Here is a 14176-nt window from a genome sequence, read left to right on the forward strand (position 1 = left end):
GAAAAGGACGTTACAGCAGGAGGAAAACATGGATAGAATGGGAAATGGAGGAGCAGGTCTGCTCCGTCGGGTGAGGCTGCGCTGCGGGATGCAGCTCGGATCCCATCCCAGCCTGGAGCAGGGAAGCGCCGTTCCTCTTTACTTCCAAACAAGCAGTTTTGCCTCTGTCGTTTCTTTCCTGAGCCTTTCCCGGGGTCTTTGCCATGTTTTTCCCTAGGGAAGGTCATTGCTGTGCGGCTCAGCCCGGTTGATTCCCACCAGCTGTGTCCCCATGGAAGCGTCTCCAGGAGGGTTGTGGGGATGGGGACAGGGGTGAGGAGGTGACGGGTCCCACCAGCCATGGCACGGCCTCAAAGCAGCAGTGACGGGGCCTGGTTCAAATACACAGGGACTGGAGGAATATCGGGGAATATCTGGAGGAATATCCAGGAACGACCTTTGTGTTCTTCAGGCTGCAGTGTCCCAGCTGCGCCACCGGCTCAACCAAACCCTGGGACAAACTGCGGCCCAATGCCGGCGTCAGACCGGCTGGGCCCTGGCAATGGGAGCAAGGAACCGGAGCCCCGTGAGGAGCTGCACCAGGAGCGGCACAGGGCCTAGGGCTTCTGGTGTCATTTGAGCCCTTCATTGGCTGGATGGGGCTCAAACGGCTGCAACCCAGTGATGGGGGATGAGAGGGGAACCTGCCTGCGGCATCTCCTGCCTGGACCACATCTCCTGCCTGCACCACGTGCGGCCCAAGCATCCTCCTCCTGCCCCAGCATCCTCCAGCCCAGCATCCTTCTCCTGCCCGGCATCCTTCTCCTGCCCAGCATCCTCCTCCTGCCCCAGCATCCTTCTGCCCCAGCATCCTCCTCCTGCCCCAGCATCCTCCTCCTGCCCCAGCATCCTTCTGCCCCAGCATCATCCTCCTGCCCCAGCATCCTTCTCCTGACCCAGCATCCTCCTCCTGCCCCAGCATCCTTCTGCCCCAGCATCCTCCTCCTGCCCCAGCATCCTCCTCCTGCCCCAGCATCCTCCTCCTGCCCCAGCATCCTCCTCCTGCCCCAGCATCCTCCTCCTGCCCCAGCATCCTCCTGCCCCAGCATCCTCCTCCAGCCCAGCATCTTCCTCCTGCCCCAGCATCCTCCTCCTGCCCCAGCATCCTCCTCCTGCCCCAGCATCCTCCTTGACGGGATTCCTGAGCCCCATAGGGATCATTTCAAAGTGTGAAGCTGCTGGATTAGTGGATGTGGCAGGGTGAGGAGACCTCTGCTCTGATCATCTGCACATCCCTCACCTTCAGCTCTGCCCGTGGATGTGATTTCAGGAGTGTTTGTGGGATTTTACCAAATGCTGGCTTCAATGGATGGATGCTGCGGATGCTCTCGCCCCCACGCTGTCCCTGTGATGTGCTGGGAATGGATCTGGGATGAGAAGATAAATTAAAGCAAACAAACCCAGTGTGGATTCCTCTGTTGACCCCCTTGGATGCAGAGCTGTGAAGTTCACCCATCCTGGAAGCACTGGAGGTCTCATTATGGGTTAACCATCCAGCCATTACCACCCAGGAGGAGACTGCCACCAAGAGAAGGGGGATTTCACCCAAAACACCAGCAGAAGATAACAGTGGGGTTGCCCCCAGTGCTGGCACATCCAGGACAGACCATGGGGCATCCCTTGGGCCACCACAGTCAAGGGTGGAGGCAGGAAAGGCAACGGGCCCTGGTAATTGCAATTACCATCACTGAGGGACCCCGAGACTGGTCCATGGCGATGGGACAGGCGTAATTTGGGCTAAAACCAGGCAAAATGGGCAAAATGAGTGGGGGGAAGCAGTGCCTGTGGTGCTTGTGTGTGGGGAGGGGGCAGACCCCACCTGCGCCTCTAAGGGGGACCCCATGCCCAGGGCCACCGCAGGCAGCGCTGGTGGGGCTGCAGGTTCCCTGCCGGGACATCGTCATCCCCAGGGCAAGGGATCCAGACCCAACCCTTGGAGCACAGCAGCTCCGGCCGCATCAGCCACAGGTGGGGATGATCAATCCCACCCCATAGCTCCCACCACACCCTTCCTGCTTCTCCTTTCTCCTTTCTACTTTTTCCTCCTTTCTCCTCCTTATTTTCTCCATTTTTTCTCCATTTTTTCTCCATTTTTCTCCTTTTTTTCTCCATTTTTTCCATTTTTCTCCTTTTTTTCTCTCCACTTTTCTCCTTTTTTCTCCATTTTTCTCCCTTTTTTCTCCATTTTTTCTCCTTTTTTCTCCATTTTTCTCCTTTTTTCTCCTTATTTTCTTCTTTTTTCTTTTTCTCCTTTTTTCTCCCTTTTTCTCCTTTTTTCTCCATTTTTCTTTTTTTCTCCTTTTTCTCCATTTTTCTCCTTTTTTCTCCATTTTTCTCCCTTTTTCTCCCTTTTTTCTCCATTTTTCTCCCTTTTTTCTCCCCTTTTTCTCCTTTTGTCTCCATTTTTCTCCTTTTTTCTCCTTTTTCTCCATTTTTCTCCTTTTTTTCTCCTTATTTTCTTCTTTTTTTCTTTTTCTCCTTTTTTCTCCTTCTCCTTTTTTCTCCCTTTTTCTCCATTTTTCTCCCTTTTTCCTCCATTTTTCTCCTTTTTTCTCCATTTCCTCCATTTTTCTCCTTTTTTTTCTCCTTTTCTCCTTTTTTTTCTCCTTTTTTTTCCTTTTTTTCTCCTTTCTCCTCCTTTCTCCTTTTTTCTTCTTCTTTCTTCTTCTCCTTCCTTCTCCTTTCTCCTCCTTTCTCCTTTTCTTCCCTTTTTTCCTCCCCCCCCCTTTCTTTTTCCCCCTTTCCCCCCTTTTCCCCCCCCCCCCCCCCCCCCCCCGTCTTCCCCTTCCTCCCCCCCCATTCACAGCCATGACTCCTCCTCTCCGTTAGGTCCTTCCTCACAGCCTCAGCTCTGCGTGGAGGGAAGCAGACGCACACTTGCAGTGCAGGCAGGGGCTGTGGTGCTGGTGCACGACTTAGGGCTGCCGGAAACCTCCTTGCTGAGGCGCGGGGAGAGGAAGCCTTGGCTCTTCGGCGCCCGTTGCCCTGTGTGATGGGTGATGCTGTAGCACCGTGTGTTCCAAGGCAAGGGCCCCAAGCAGGGTGCTGGGGTGCTGATGGGCCCCCAGTGCTGCATCACCTCTTGGGGAGGTGTCTGGGGGCTGCTTTTGGAGGCTTCATTCAATGAAGGGAGATAAGTGCCATGCAAAGCGCTTCTGTGCGCTCCTGAGCTGTCCTTGAACCAAGGACACGTCCCAGCACCCCATGGAGCCAGGATGGGGTTGGGGGTAGTTGCTTGGTGCATTTCTTTGGGGCTGGGGGGTCCTGCACAGGATGTGGGCACCTTGGGCCCTGCACATTGCTCCTGTTGCAGGAGTGGGGTGAGAAACGTGGGGCTGATCCCCTCGGGCTGGTTCTGGGTCCCCATCAGTTGTTATCAGCATCCCTGCGATGTGCTCATCCCACAGCCCAGCGCTGGAGCCTGGATCTCTTTGGCTTAGAGCCCATTGGGGGGCACTGCCCATACTGGGGGGACATGGTAAGAAAGAAAGGATAATGCGGATAACGTGGCGTGTCTGGAGTGCAAGGGGTTAACTGGGGCTTGGTGCAGTTAAGGGCTGGGAATCTGGGCTGTGGGAATCCATTCCAGGGAAACTTTTATCTGGATGGCTTGGTGGGATGGGCTGGGAGAAGCCTGTGCCTGGGAGTTCACTGCTATGGAGCGGAGCAACGAGAGGGTTGGGAGCATCACCCCAGCGTGCAGCTCCCTGGGAATCACTGGGAGCAGGTTTTGCACCGCACCACCGGTGCTGCTGCCTCGGGTCCCGTTTCCTTGGCACATCCCGAGGGCAGTGGGATGAATCCAGCTGCTGTGTCCCTCTCCATGGGGTGATGGAGGGCACCGGGCTCCAGCCCCGCTCGAGGGGTTTGGAGGGATGCGGTGATGGAGCAGGATGGCAGGGACGGTGCTTTGGGATGGAGCTGACCCCGCTGCCTGCCCGGCTCCTGCAGCCCTGGGAGCAGCCCTGACCCCAGGGCCTGGCGCTGATCCGTCGGGAACAGGATTGGCTGCCCTGACCCATGCCCGGGAGGAACAACCCAAAAATAGCCCAGGCTGGAAGGAGCTGGTGCTCGAATGGGAACGTTCTCCTCGGGGGTGATGGAGGCTGCGGCCCCCGCCAGGTCTGGGATGGAGACCCCCGGAAGGACCAGGGATGGGAGAGGGGGAAATGGCTTCTGTGGCTCCTTCCCAAAGGATGGGACCGCAAGATGGAGACTTCAGGGTGGGATCCAGGGGCTGGAGCTGGTGTGGGGCCATGCAGGAGCCCAGGCTGGGCCCCCAGGGAGCTGTGGGCTGCTGCTGCCTTCTGCTGGTGATGGGACAAAAGGTTTGCTATGGGCTTCCTTGTGTTTGTTTGCATCTCTCGGCATTGCCATGGTGTTTGTTTGCCCAATGTTTTCCCTTCCTTGTAGCCAGGCAAACCCCCCGTTCCTCCCCTCCACAAACCCTGCTCCCTGGTTCCTCTCGGGATGTGGTCTGGACCTGCTCTAGGGGAAGCTGTCCCTGCCCAGGGCAGCGGGTTGGAGCTGGATGTGCTTTAGGGTCGCTCCCAATCCAACCCATCCCACGGTTCCCCTGTGGCTGAGCAGGGTCTGACAGCCCGAGGTGCAGCAGGGCACATGGATTCAACTGCTCCTTGGTTGTTTGCCCCCTCCACGATGCCTTTGGAGCTGCAGCTCCTGCCTGGCTGTGGCTCATCACCCCCAGTGTGCTCGCTGAAGGCTCCAAGCCCCAGCTCCCCAGGACAGGGTTATTTAAGCATCTCTTGGTGTGCCCCTAATTGGGTTGGACAAGGCAAGGAGCCCGGGGCTGCCGCAGCCCGTGCTGGCTGCAGGAATAACGTTGGAAGTGATTCAAGCTGCTGTGACACGTTATGGAACAGCAGCTCCAGCGGCGGCCGGTCCCCAGTGATCCCAGCCTCATCCCAGCGGTCCTTTGTGTTCAGGTTGAACACTTGGAGCTGCCTGGAAGCAAAGGGGCCAAAGGCAGCGAGATGGAGCTTGGCTTCATGCTGCTTTTAGCATGTGAATATAGACATGGGACAGCATGGGGGTGTGTAACCCTTCCCCTTCTGTCTGCTGGAGAAACTGAGGCACAGGAGTGGTACCACAGCCAGCTCCAGGGCTGCCTCTGCCATAAGGATGCTCTTCCCACCCCGTTCCCCATCTCCAGCTGTCCCAGCTGGCTGTTATTCTCTATGGGGCTGGTGACCAAGCTGCCCCATCAGCTTTCTGCTGGGTATCCCTGTCCCTCCCAGAGCTGCTGCGGCCACAAGAATGAGATGGAACAAACAAACAGAAGAGGATGGGTTGGACACCATCTCCCCTGCTCCAGCTCAGCATCAGGCAGCCCCTGGGCAGGAACCTCATGCAGTAGCTTAAAGGGAGTTTCTCCATCAAATGGTGATGCTTTAGGGGAAACCTGGACTCTTGGGGTCCCCTCTGGCTCTTTCTGGGGGTCTTGGTCACACGCGTGCCCCCCTGGAGCTGACTGAGGGTCTGAAAGCACTGGGAGTGCAGGGAAACAAAGCCCAGGGATAGGGGAGCGCTGGGTACCACCGCACACGGCCGCGGATGCAGTTCAGAGGCAACGGGTCTGGCTTAGGTCGGACGAAGCCAGGCTGGGAAGAGAGCCCTGGAGGAGCGGGAGGAGAAGGCAAAAAGGCTTCAGGGCCAGGGACAGGTTTTGTTTGAGAGTTTATTGGAAAACGCAGTACAAGAAGCAATACCGAACACTTGGGTGGCTCTAAACGCTACAGCGACTTTCCCTTTGATTCCCTAGGGGAGTCCAAAAGAACAGCTCCAGCACTAGTGGATCTAGAAAGGTTTGCCCATTGCAAAGTTCCTATTGGTAGAAAGAAGTGTAAACAGCTAGCCTAGACAACCCACCATCGCCTCAGAGTGTTACAAAGCTCCTTCGTCCGCTCAACTAAATCCTTGTGTTTCTTTCCAAGCTTCAAGGATGCTGGGACACGAGCACCTCCGACAGGAATGGTACAATCAGGAAAATCAGCAAACCACAGTTTAGTGAAAGCAGAAATCAGTCAGTCCTTTGCTAACACATCTGTGCTGGTCAGAGATTGCTACTTGGCAACCAGAGCCGCCGCTCCAGTTTAATGGAGGAGGGAGAACACGAGCTCCTTGCCTTCCTTTCTATAAAAACATTCATTCATATATAAATAGCTTCCATATAATGTGTATTATACAATCAAGACAGTCTCTGGGTGAATTTGTGGAGTGGGAAGAGCTGGGAACATTCATATAAATAGACCTTACTTAGCTGGTTTGTCCCTAGAAATGACACAGCAAGCCAGGAGCCAAGGACTCGCCAATCCCACGGGAGGTGGAAGAGGTGTGGGCAGCACCACTGAGGATGGAAGAAGCTGCTCCTGCTCTGAGCTTTTATCTTCTTCCTGGGCTGCTGCTGCTCCTGTCCAGCTCCTGGCTCGGGTGCTGCATGGAGGAGGCTGTGCTGTTGGAGAGGGTCAGCAGGGACATCTCACTGGGGTCAGAGCAGGGTGATAGCAGAGGGCAGACGAGGCAATAGCTTGGTTAAAATACTCCAGGAGAAACAAGAACTGAGAAGGGGGACGTGTGAGAATGAACAACGTGGAGACAGGCACCCAGGAAGAAGTTATTCCAGTCTATGAGTCCTTAAACCAGGGATGCACAAAGCCACGCTGAGCAAATCCTTTTGGAAAGGAACCACCTCCTGTGCCAGCAGCTTTCTCACCCTAGAAATCCCTGCTCAGGGTGTTCTGTCCCACTCTTTGTGCTCCAGACACCCCAGACCAAGCTTCAGCCTCACACCACCTTTCCCTAACTTCTCGTGGCAGCCACGTGTCTTTAAGTGCTCTGGACAAACAGGATTTACCCCACTGGCTTTGTGTGGCAACGCTCAGAAATCCTCCTATTGACTCCTCAGTGTGTCTGCTTGCTCCTCAGGGAGCTGCTGCGGGGTGAAAAGGGAGGACTGAGTGGCAAAGGGACGTTCTCAGAGGGATGCTCAGCATGATGGGGGTTTAAGGCAAGTGTTACCCAAGTAAGTTGAGGGCAGCAGGGACACAGACCTGTTCAAGGGTCTGCAGGATAAGGAAGGAAAGGACTGTTCAGGCATAGACAGGAAGACTTCATCTCTATACTACAGCTGTGGAGCCCAGGATTCCCTAAATCCCAGTGTAGATGCCTGGTACCCAGCAGAAGGCAGAGCAGCCCAGGAAGCAGCGACCAGCATGAGGGTGACCCACACCAGCAAAGCTCAAAGGAAGCAGAATCCTGGATTCCAGCTTCTTCAGCACAGCATCCAACCAACACTGAGCGCTTCCTTCACGTTACACCTGACTCTGAGTAGCTACAGCAGGCCCAGGGGAGTTGAAGGCTCTCTGCAGCTCAACACCAAGTCCTCACAGCCTGAGCTGAAGCCAGTGGCTCCTGAAACACACACTCTGAATTTAAACCAGCAGAGAGCTTGCTTTATTGCCATCTTCTCCCCATCCTCACCTGAGGAGCGGCAGCAGAGCACTCCATGCCCTCAGCTACCGATGTGCCACACTAGAGACAGACAGAGATACATACAAAAATCACAACCTCAAAGTGTACTCAAGTGCTCACGAGTGTCTGGGAGGCTCCTTCCAAAGCCTGGATTTATTCAAGTTTAAAAGCTGGAAGGAGAAACCAGGGCATGATCAGAACATTTCCACAACGCTCAGGAAGCAGCAGCGGGAGCTCAGTCCCCAGTGCTATGGAGGGAAATGCATCCAGCCCCCCCAAAATGATGTTTTCTGGTCATCGCCATGCCCCAGTGGTCTTTAAGCTCAGCCTAAAGCTGATACTAACCCTGGTATGTCATTCCAGCAAGGTGGTCACGAAGCCATACGAAGTACAGACCCCTAAGTCGGCGTGGAAGAGGAGGTGGAAGCACTTTCTACATGGTTTGGCTCTATCATGACCAGCAAACACCTGATACCTCCTAAGATTTCTTGTTCAGCCTCTCCAAATACAGCTCGCAGGCCTAAGAAGGATTGTCTAAAGGGCTTTAAAATGAAATGAGAGTAGGATACATGCCCTGGGATGTGGGTAATGTGTTTAGCTTTAAACAGCACTGTGAGGGGAGGCAAAAACCCAACCCATGACTTACAAAATCCCCCCCTAAGTTAAAACTCCTGAACACAAACAAGTGAAAAACTATGACACTGAAAAACCCCAGTTGCTGTGAATGCTGCCTAAGCCTACCTTAATAGCATTCCGAGTCCAAACACCTTAAACACACACTTCTAAAGGGCTTTTTAACTGAATGGCATCTAGAAAACACAAACAGGTAGGTAGCACTCGGCAGAGACACACGGGAGGAAGGCGAGATGCTATCACAGTCCTCTTAAAGCTCTAAAATTCACAGTATAAGATACTTGAAGCAACTTCCAGTAGTCCTTAAAATCTAGTCAACTATGGAGATGTGGGCATCGGCTACACCACAAAACCCTACTGTGTTCACACATGGGGGGCCTGAAACCCAACGGGGAGGAACCTCCTCTGCATGTGGCTGTGGAGTCTCAAGCTCCCTCGAGCTAAGAAAGAGAAAGGATAAATCAAGAGGCAATCGGAAACGCTGCACAAAAGTCTGGCTTCTCTTCAACTGGCTCTCCCAGCAGAAAGAGCCATGGCTTTATGAAGGCGTCTATGGATCCCGCACTGGGAATATGCATGGATGTGGCTTATCTCCTTTATCCCTGATGGGATGGAGGGACTAGGACTTAAACCAGAGACCCTTAGAGCCCTGCGAGGTGTGTCTGGGTTGGTATGGGAAGAGGCTCTGCAAGAGGGAATGCAAAATTGAAAACCTGTAAAAAAGATTCAGTCCAGTTAGAAATATGGCAATATACTTCTGTCACTATATATATATATATAAAAAACCCCAAACCCTATATCCAAGGGGATCCAGTGGAGGCTGGAAAATCCCACGTAAAATGTCAAAGCGCAACTCCTATTAAATGATATGAATGTCTCTGAGTGTCAAGTCTTGCAAATCCGAGGTCTTTGTGCTCCAGGTAGCTTCTTGGTAGTTTTGCTGGGTTTCTTTTTCCTGGTGCTGGGTCTGGCAGGAACTCTTCCTAGAAAGAGGGCAACACGGGAAGTCAGAGCTCCCAACTCAGAGAGGGACCTCTCCCTGAACTGATCAGAGAACTGAAAGCAGAAAGTGAGTTACCATTACTGGCAGATTCAGATCCACCACCAGGCTCCTGGCACAAACTACACCCTGCTCCCACCCCTAAAGGACTGTAGTTTAAGTCCAGGAACCCTTAGGAAACCTGTGGTGGTTTTATTTAGGTTTGGAGAGCTATAAAGCTCAACCACAAATGTGTTAAATCACGCTGTCTGTTCTCTGCTCATCTGTTCATGCTCCACCTCCCAAATCCCATCTTTGTTGGGATGAGGCAGGACACAAGCACAGGCTTGGGCAACACAAACATCACCAGTGTGGGGCAGGATGGGCTTTACAGCACTGATGCACAGGAAGAGCTCCTGGATTCCTTGAGCAGCTCTTTCCCAAAACCCTCAAAACTGCAGAGAAGGGAACTTTCCAGGCCAGCCAGAAGCTTGGGGTCCATGATACAGGCAGGGGTCTATGTGAAACCTGTATCTCACATGCTGCTGGTGCACTGAAGGTGTCTGGTAAGGCAAAGCAGCTTCATCATGCAGCCATGCAGCTTGTTTTAGACTATTCTGGCTCACTTCCACAGCAGGATTAGTCTGTGACTGCTTCATCAGCCTTAAATCATTTCAGAGAGCAGCCCGAGCAGGCCTCACCAGCTAACAATTATAAATGAATTTAAACTTTGACCATATTTAGCCAAACCTCCCTTGCACCCATCCCTCCCTGTCTGTGGTCTCCCTACTTACACAGCCTTGCTACTCCTCTGCGATCTCCGTCTCCTGGTGCACAACCACTTTGGTCACTGACATGTCCGGGTGCTGCTCCTTTGCTGCTTTGATGGCCTGAGCTAGGACCTGAAAGAGAGCACGTTTCAGAGCATGACACCAATGGTCCTCGGGGACAGAAGAGACTACTCCTAACTCTGGGGAGAGGAAAAGTGACTCCACTTCAGCTGCAGTCTGTGGGTGGCATTCGATGATCTCTGACAGGAAAAGCTCTTTTCCAAGAACACACATCTCTCCCCTGCCCCATGGTAGGAGATGGCTGAGAGCAATCAAGCAAACCCTGTTTATTCAGCCAGCAAGTGTGATGAGCCCATTGCAGGCCTTCTCACACATCTCTTGGAATGAATAAACTAGCCCTTGTGGTTCAGATGCTCTCCTGCCCCGTGATACTTGCCACTAAAACCAAAGTATAATTCTCTGATGACAAAATCATCACTTCCAACACACGCTCCAGGCCAATCAGCCTGACTCATCAGAAAGGTTTCACATAAAGCTGATGAGATTTAATGCAGGTGCAGAAGTGCTATGAAATGACTTCTGGCACTCTACAGCAGCAATAATGCTTCAAAGGTATCAGCAAATTCATGCAGATCTCAAGGAAAAAAATCGTATTTCACCTTTTTTTTGTGGATTTTTTTGCATTTGTCTGGAACAATTCTGGAATCAAAACTTTGCTGCCAACACCAGCTTTGGAACAGAATTGAGCCTTGCTGGCCCAGCTCTGCTGCTGCAAACTGCCACAAAGGGATTTAGTGCTGAAACCCATCTTGAACTTTTATTTCTACCCCAGTAACGTTCCCCTCAGCTGTTTTCTGGTGGAGCTGTCCTCAGCAAGGCAGCCTCAATGTCGAATTCGTGCCAGCTCTCAGAAGCTCTTCTGGACCACATCCAAACTCCTACCTGGTCGTGGTCTACATCTGCATCTCCTGTGATGACAATCCTCTTTTCAATCCGCGTCTCCGAAATGCCACCTTTTACAGTCTAGTACAAAAGGGAAAACTACTGTCAGTCTTGGGAAGCAAAAGGAACCGCAGTGCATGGGGGCTGCCCGCCTAAAGACTGCTGCAAAAATAGCATTTCCAAGCCCTGCCGTCATAGGATGGCAGCAGCACCACGGGGGAAACTGCCACTGCTCAAAGGAGATCTGTCAAATACTCATTTTCTTCTAAGTGAGCCAGGGAAGAGCTTGGTGTGTCCCACTGTGTTCCTGTGCTGTTACCTTTGTGATCTGGGTGGTGGTGGTGCTGCTGGTGGTCTCCGAAGTGATGGTCTGAGCAGTCAGCAGGATGCCAGGGTCTAAATCTCCATTGCCACCATCTGTCTGTGGGACAGAAGAACAGGCCATCAGTCTCTGTGGGATACATGGGCTGAAGCAGGGGCTCCACATCAACAGAGCAATGCAATCTGAGGACACAAACTCCTCTCCATCGTGGACCACAGGACAGAGCAAGCTGAGCTGCACAAGGATCACGCAGGTCTGAAGGCTCAGCACAGCCCCTGGACTGATCCAGAGATCACCCCAGAGGACCTCTGACAATGGAAGTCCAGCCAGCTGGTGAAGTAGGAACATCCATAGCTGGTCACTTGGTTCCCATCCTGCACGACTCGACCTGCCAAGGCCTGCTGAAGAACCTAACACTCGTCTTTGCCAACTCATCCCAGCCACATCTCCCTCACAGGGCACCGCTAAGGAACGCTGTGCAGCATCCCCAGTACGGCAGTGGGACGATATCTGGAACTACCACAAGGTGGGACCATTTCCCACAGACTGGAAGGAATCTCACGGCACATCACAAGCCGGTATTCTCCCTGGAGACTCGCTTTTCTTTTCCGTTTCCCTGGTAGAAAGGTATCAGCAGTACGAGAGCAAACCTCCTGTTTCTCTAGTGATCTGCTGAGAAAGAAGGTGATGCTCACCACCACCCAGAGCGGGCATCTCTGAACGCCCCGTGCTCCTGAGCACCCTTTGGGGAAGGAATTGTTCCTCAGCTCCATCTAAACCTGCCCTGGTGCAGCTTGAGGCCGTTTCCTCTTGTCCCATCCCTTGTTCCTTGGGAGCAGAGCCCAGCCCCTCCTGGCTCCATCCTCCTCTCAGGCAGTTGTAGGGAGTGATCAGGTCCCCCCTGAGCCTCCTCTTCTCCAGACTGAACCCCCCAGGTCCCTCAGCAGTTCCCCATCACACTTGTGCTCCAGGCCCTGCACCAGCTCCATTCCCTTCTCTGGCCCCACTCCAGCACCTCAAGGTCTCTCTTGTAGTGAGGGGCCCAGAACCGAGCACAGGATTTGGGGTGCAGCCTCACCAGTGCCCAGTGCAGGGGCACAGCCACTGCCCTGGTCCTGCTGCTGCACTGGTGCTGATACAGGCCAGGATGCTGGGGGCTTCTTGGCTGCCTGGGCAGCCCCTGGAAAATGAATCAGAACACACCATACCTGTGCAGCTTCATAGGTGATGGTCTTGGTCTCTGTGTGGACGATGGGGACTTCTTTAGTGGGGATTTCGCTTTTGACAGCGCTGGACACGTCGGAGATGGTGACAGTCTGTGTCTTCACTAGGGGTGGCTGTGAGACAGGGTTAAAAACATCTCCATGAGGACTCAGTTAAGCATTTCCACAGCGTGACAGTGCTCCTGGGAAATGTTCTGACACTGATCTGATAAAAGCACTGTGGGAACCAAGGTGAGCCTGGAAATCTTTGGGTTTAAGTCTCTAGGATAATACACTGCTCAGAGGGCAGAGCTCATGTGTGAGGATTGAACCCATCAGACCTCCAACACCCTCAGGCCAGCCCAAGCGAGGCATGAAGGATTCAACCAGTGTGTCACAACACCACAAAGAAACTGTCTCCGCTGATGACCCTCGTCTACTGATGACCATGTCAAGATTAACACAACCCTTGGGCAAAAAAGAGACTTGAACTTTTATTAAATCAATGTCAGACAAAACAGAAACGGGATGTCTCGAAAGAGAAATGGGGAGGGGGGAAAGAGAAATCAGTTGTTCCACCACCTGATAATCATCCAGAAGACGACAGGGTTAGTTCAGACCCACAGTGTTTTCCCAGAGGGCTTGATCGCTGCTCACCATTCCCAAACCTGACAGATGCCACTGTGGTTGTTAGCAGGGGAAGTGGGCATCTGTTTAACCAGAAGCAATTCATACCAACACTGAAGCAGGCAAAAATACCTCCCGTGGTGGGGAGCAGGAAGGGGACATCAAGTCCCACGTTCACGGTGTAAAAGTGTGTTTGACAGCACTTCAAATTTGCTCTGCTGTGCTAAGGCTCAGCCTCTGCTACAGCCGGAGACGGCAAAAACCTCAAGGAACTAAAATTACATGCCTTTGGAGCCTAAAAATTTCCCTTTTTGGGGATGCAAAAGGATGCTTTGAGCACAGAAAGGCAAAGGGCGTTGCACCATGGCCATTTCATGTGAAGACAAACGGAGCGGGACTTGTGTGCACTGGCTGTTTAGCTCCAAGCACGAGGCCAAGCCAACACAATTCCTCTCTGGATCCATGGCATCTGCTTGCTGCAGTGTTTGGGTCCCACTCCAAAGGGGGTGCAGGGGAGCAGGCGCTGGGCTCACTACCTGGAAGCAGCGAATGACTGCGGGCAGCCCGGTATTAGCATCCGAGTCGTGACACTCGCCATTTAGCTCTCTAAAGGCAAATCTGTCTTCACCTTCCTCTGCCACCTCCTCCTCTCCTGCCCAGGGCTGCTGGGGAGGTGCAGGGCTGGTGGGGGGCTCCAGCTCTGAGAGCTCCGAGGCCTTCTCCACATCCGCACAAAGCCCCTTTGCACATCTCAGGTCCTCCTCGCTCGCGGGGAGGCTGGGAGCCACCTCCTCCTCCTGCTCCTCCTCGCTGCTTAGGGAGGAAGCACCAAAGTCCTGGCTGGGAGAAGGCTCTGAGGCGGGTGGCACCGGGGTCTCACTACAAGCTACCGACCACTTTGAGCCCTCCCATGCCACGCCAGTGTTAACACTGCTCCTCTCTGGCACTGCAGCCACATCCTCTCTGGAGACAAAGTCACTCATTGTCTAAAAGGAAATGGATACACAAAAAAGGCCAGGGAGAGAAAGAGAAAGAGCGTTAGGGAGAACAGGAGGTCATGAAGCATAAAGGCAAAACATCAGTTTCTTACATATCACATCTCCAGTAAGGCATGCAACAGCAGTGGGTTTGGACACTGGAAAGCATGAAG

At 53.2% G+C, this 14176-nt stretch overlaps 1 protein-coding gene across 41 annotated transcripts in view; it reads right to left on the minus strand.

The window, feature by feature from the left end:
• Positions 1-8310: 8310 nt before the first annotated feature.
• EPB41 (erythrocyte membrane protein band 4.1) overlaps positions 8311-14176 on the minus strand; it is an 87884-nt gene continuing 82018 nt past the window's right edge. For 26 of the 41 annotated variants that reach the window (XM_062611461.1, XM_062611460.1, XM_062611462.1 and 23 more), the window contains 6 exons: positions 13563-14012; positions 12406-12534; positions 11195-11296; positions 10876-10956; positions 9937-10044; positions 8311-9146 (listed from right to left, as the gene is read on the minus strand). In XM_062611461.1, coding sequence (XP_062467445.1) covers positions 9946-10044; positions 10876-10956; positions 11195-11296; positions 12406-12534; positions 13563-14012 — 861 coding nt within the window. In that variant the 3' untranslated portion in view covers positions 8311-9146; positions 9937-9945. Of the gene's footprint in view, positions 9147-9932; positions 10045-10875; positions 10957-11194; positions 11297-12405; positions 12535-13562; positions 14013-14176 lie in introns of all 41 variants that reach the window. The other 15 variants (XM_062611486.1, XM_062611485.1, XM_062611492.1 and 12 more) reach the window with 5 other exon arrangements.

Source organism: Pezoporus occidentalis, unplaced genomic scaffold (genome assembly GCF_034315485.1).
Source record: "Pezoporus occidentalis ecotype Australia unplaced genomic scaffold, CSIRO_AGI_Poc_V1 ctg153, whole genome shotgun sequence".
In the NCBI taxonomy this organism is placed as follows: Eukaryota; Metazoa; Chordata; class Aves; order Psittaciformes; family Psittacidae; genus Pezoporus; species Pezoporus occidentalis.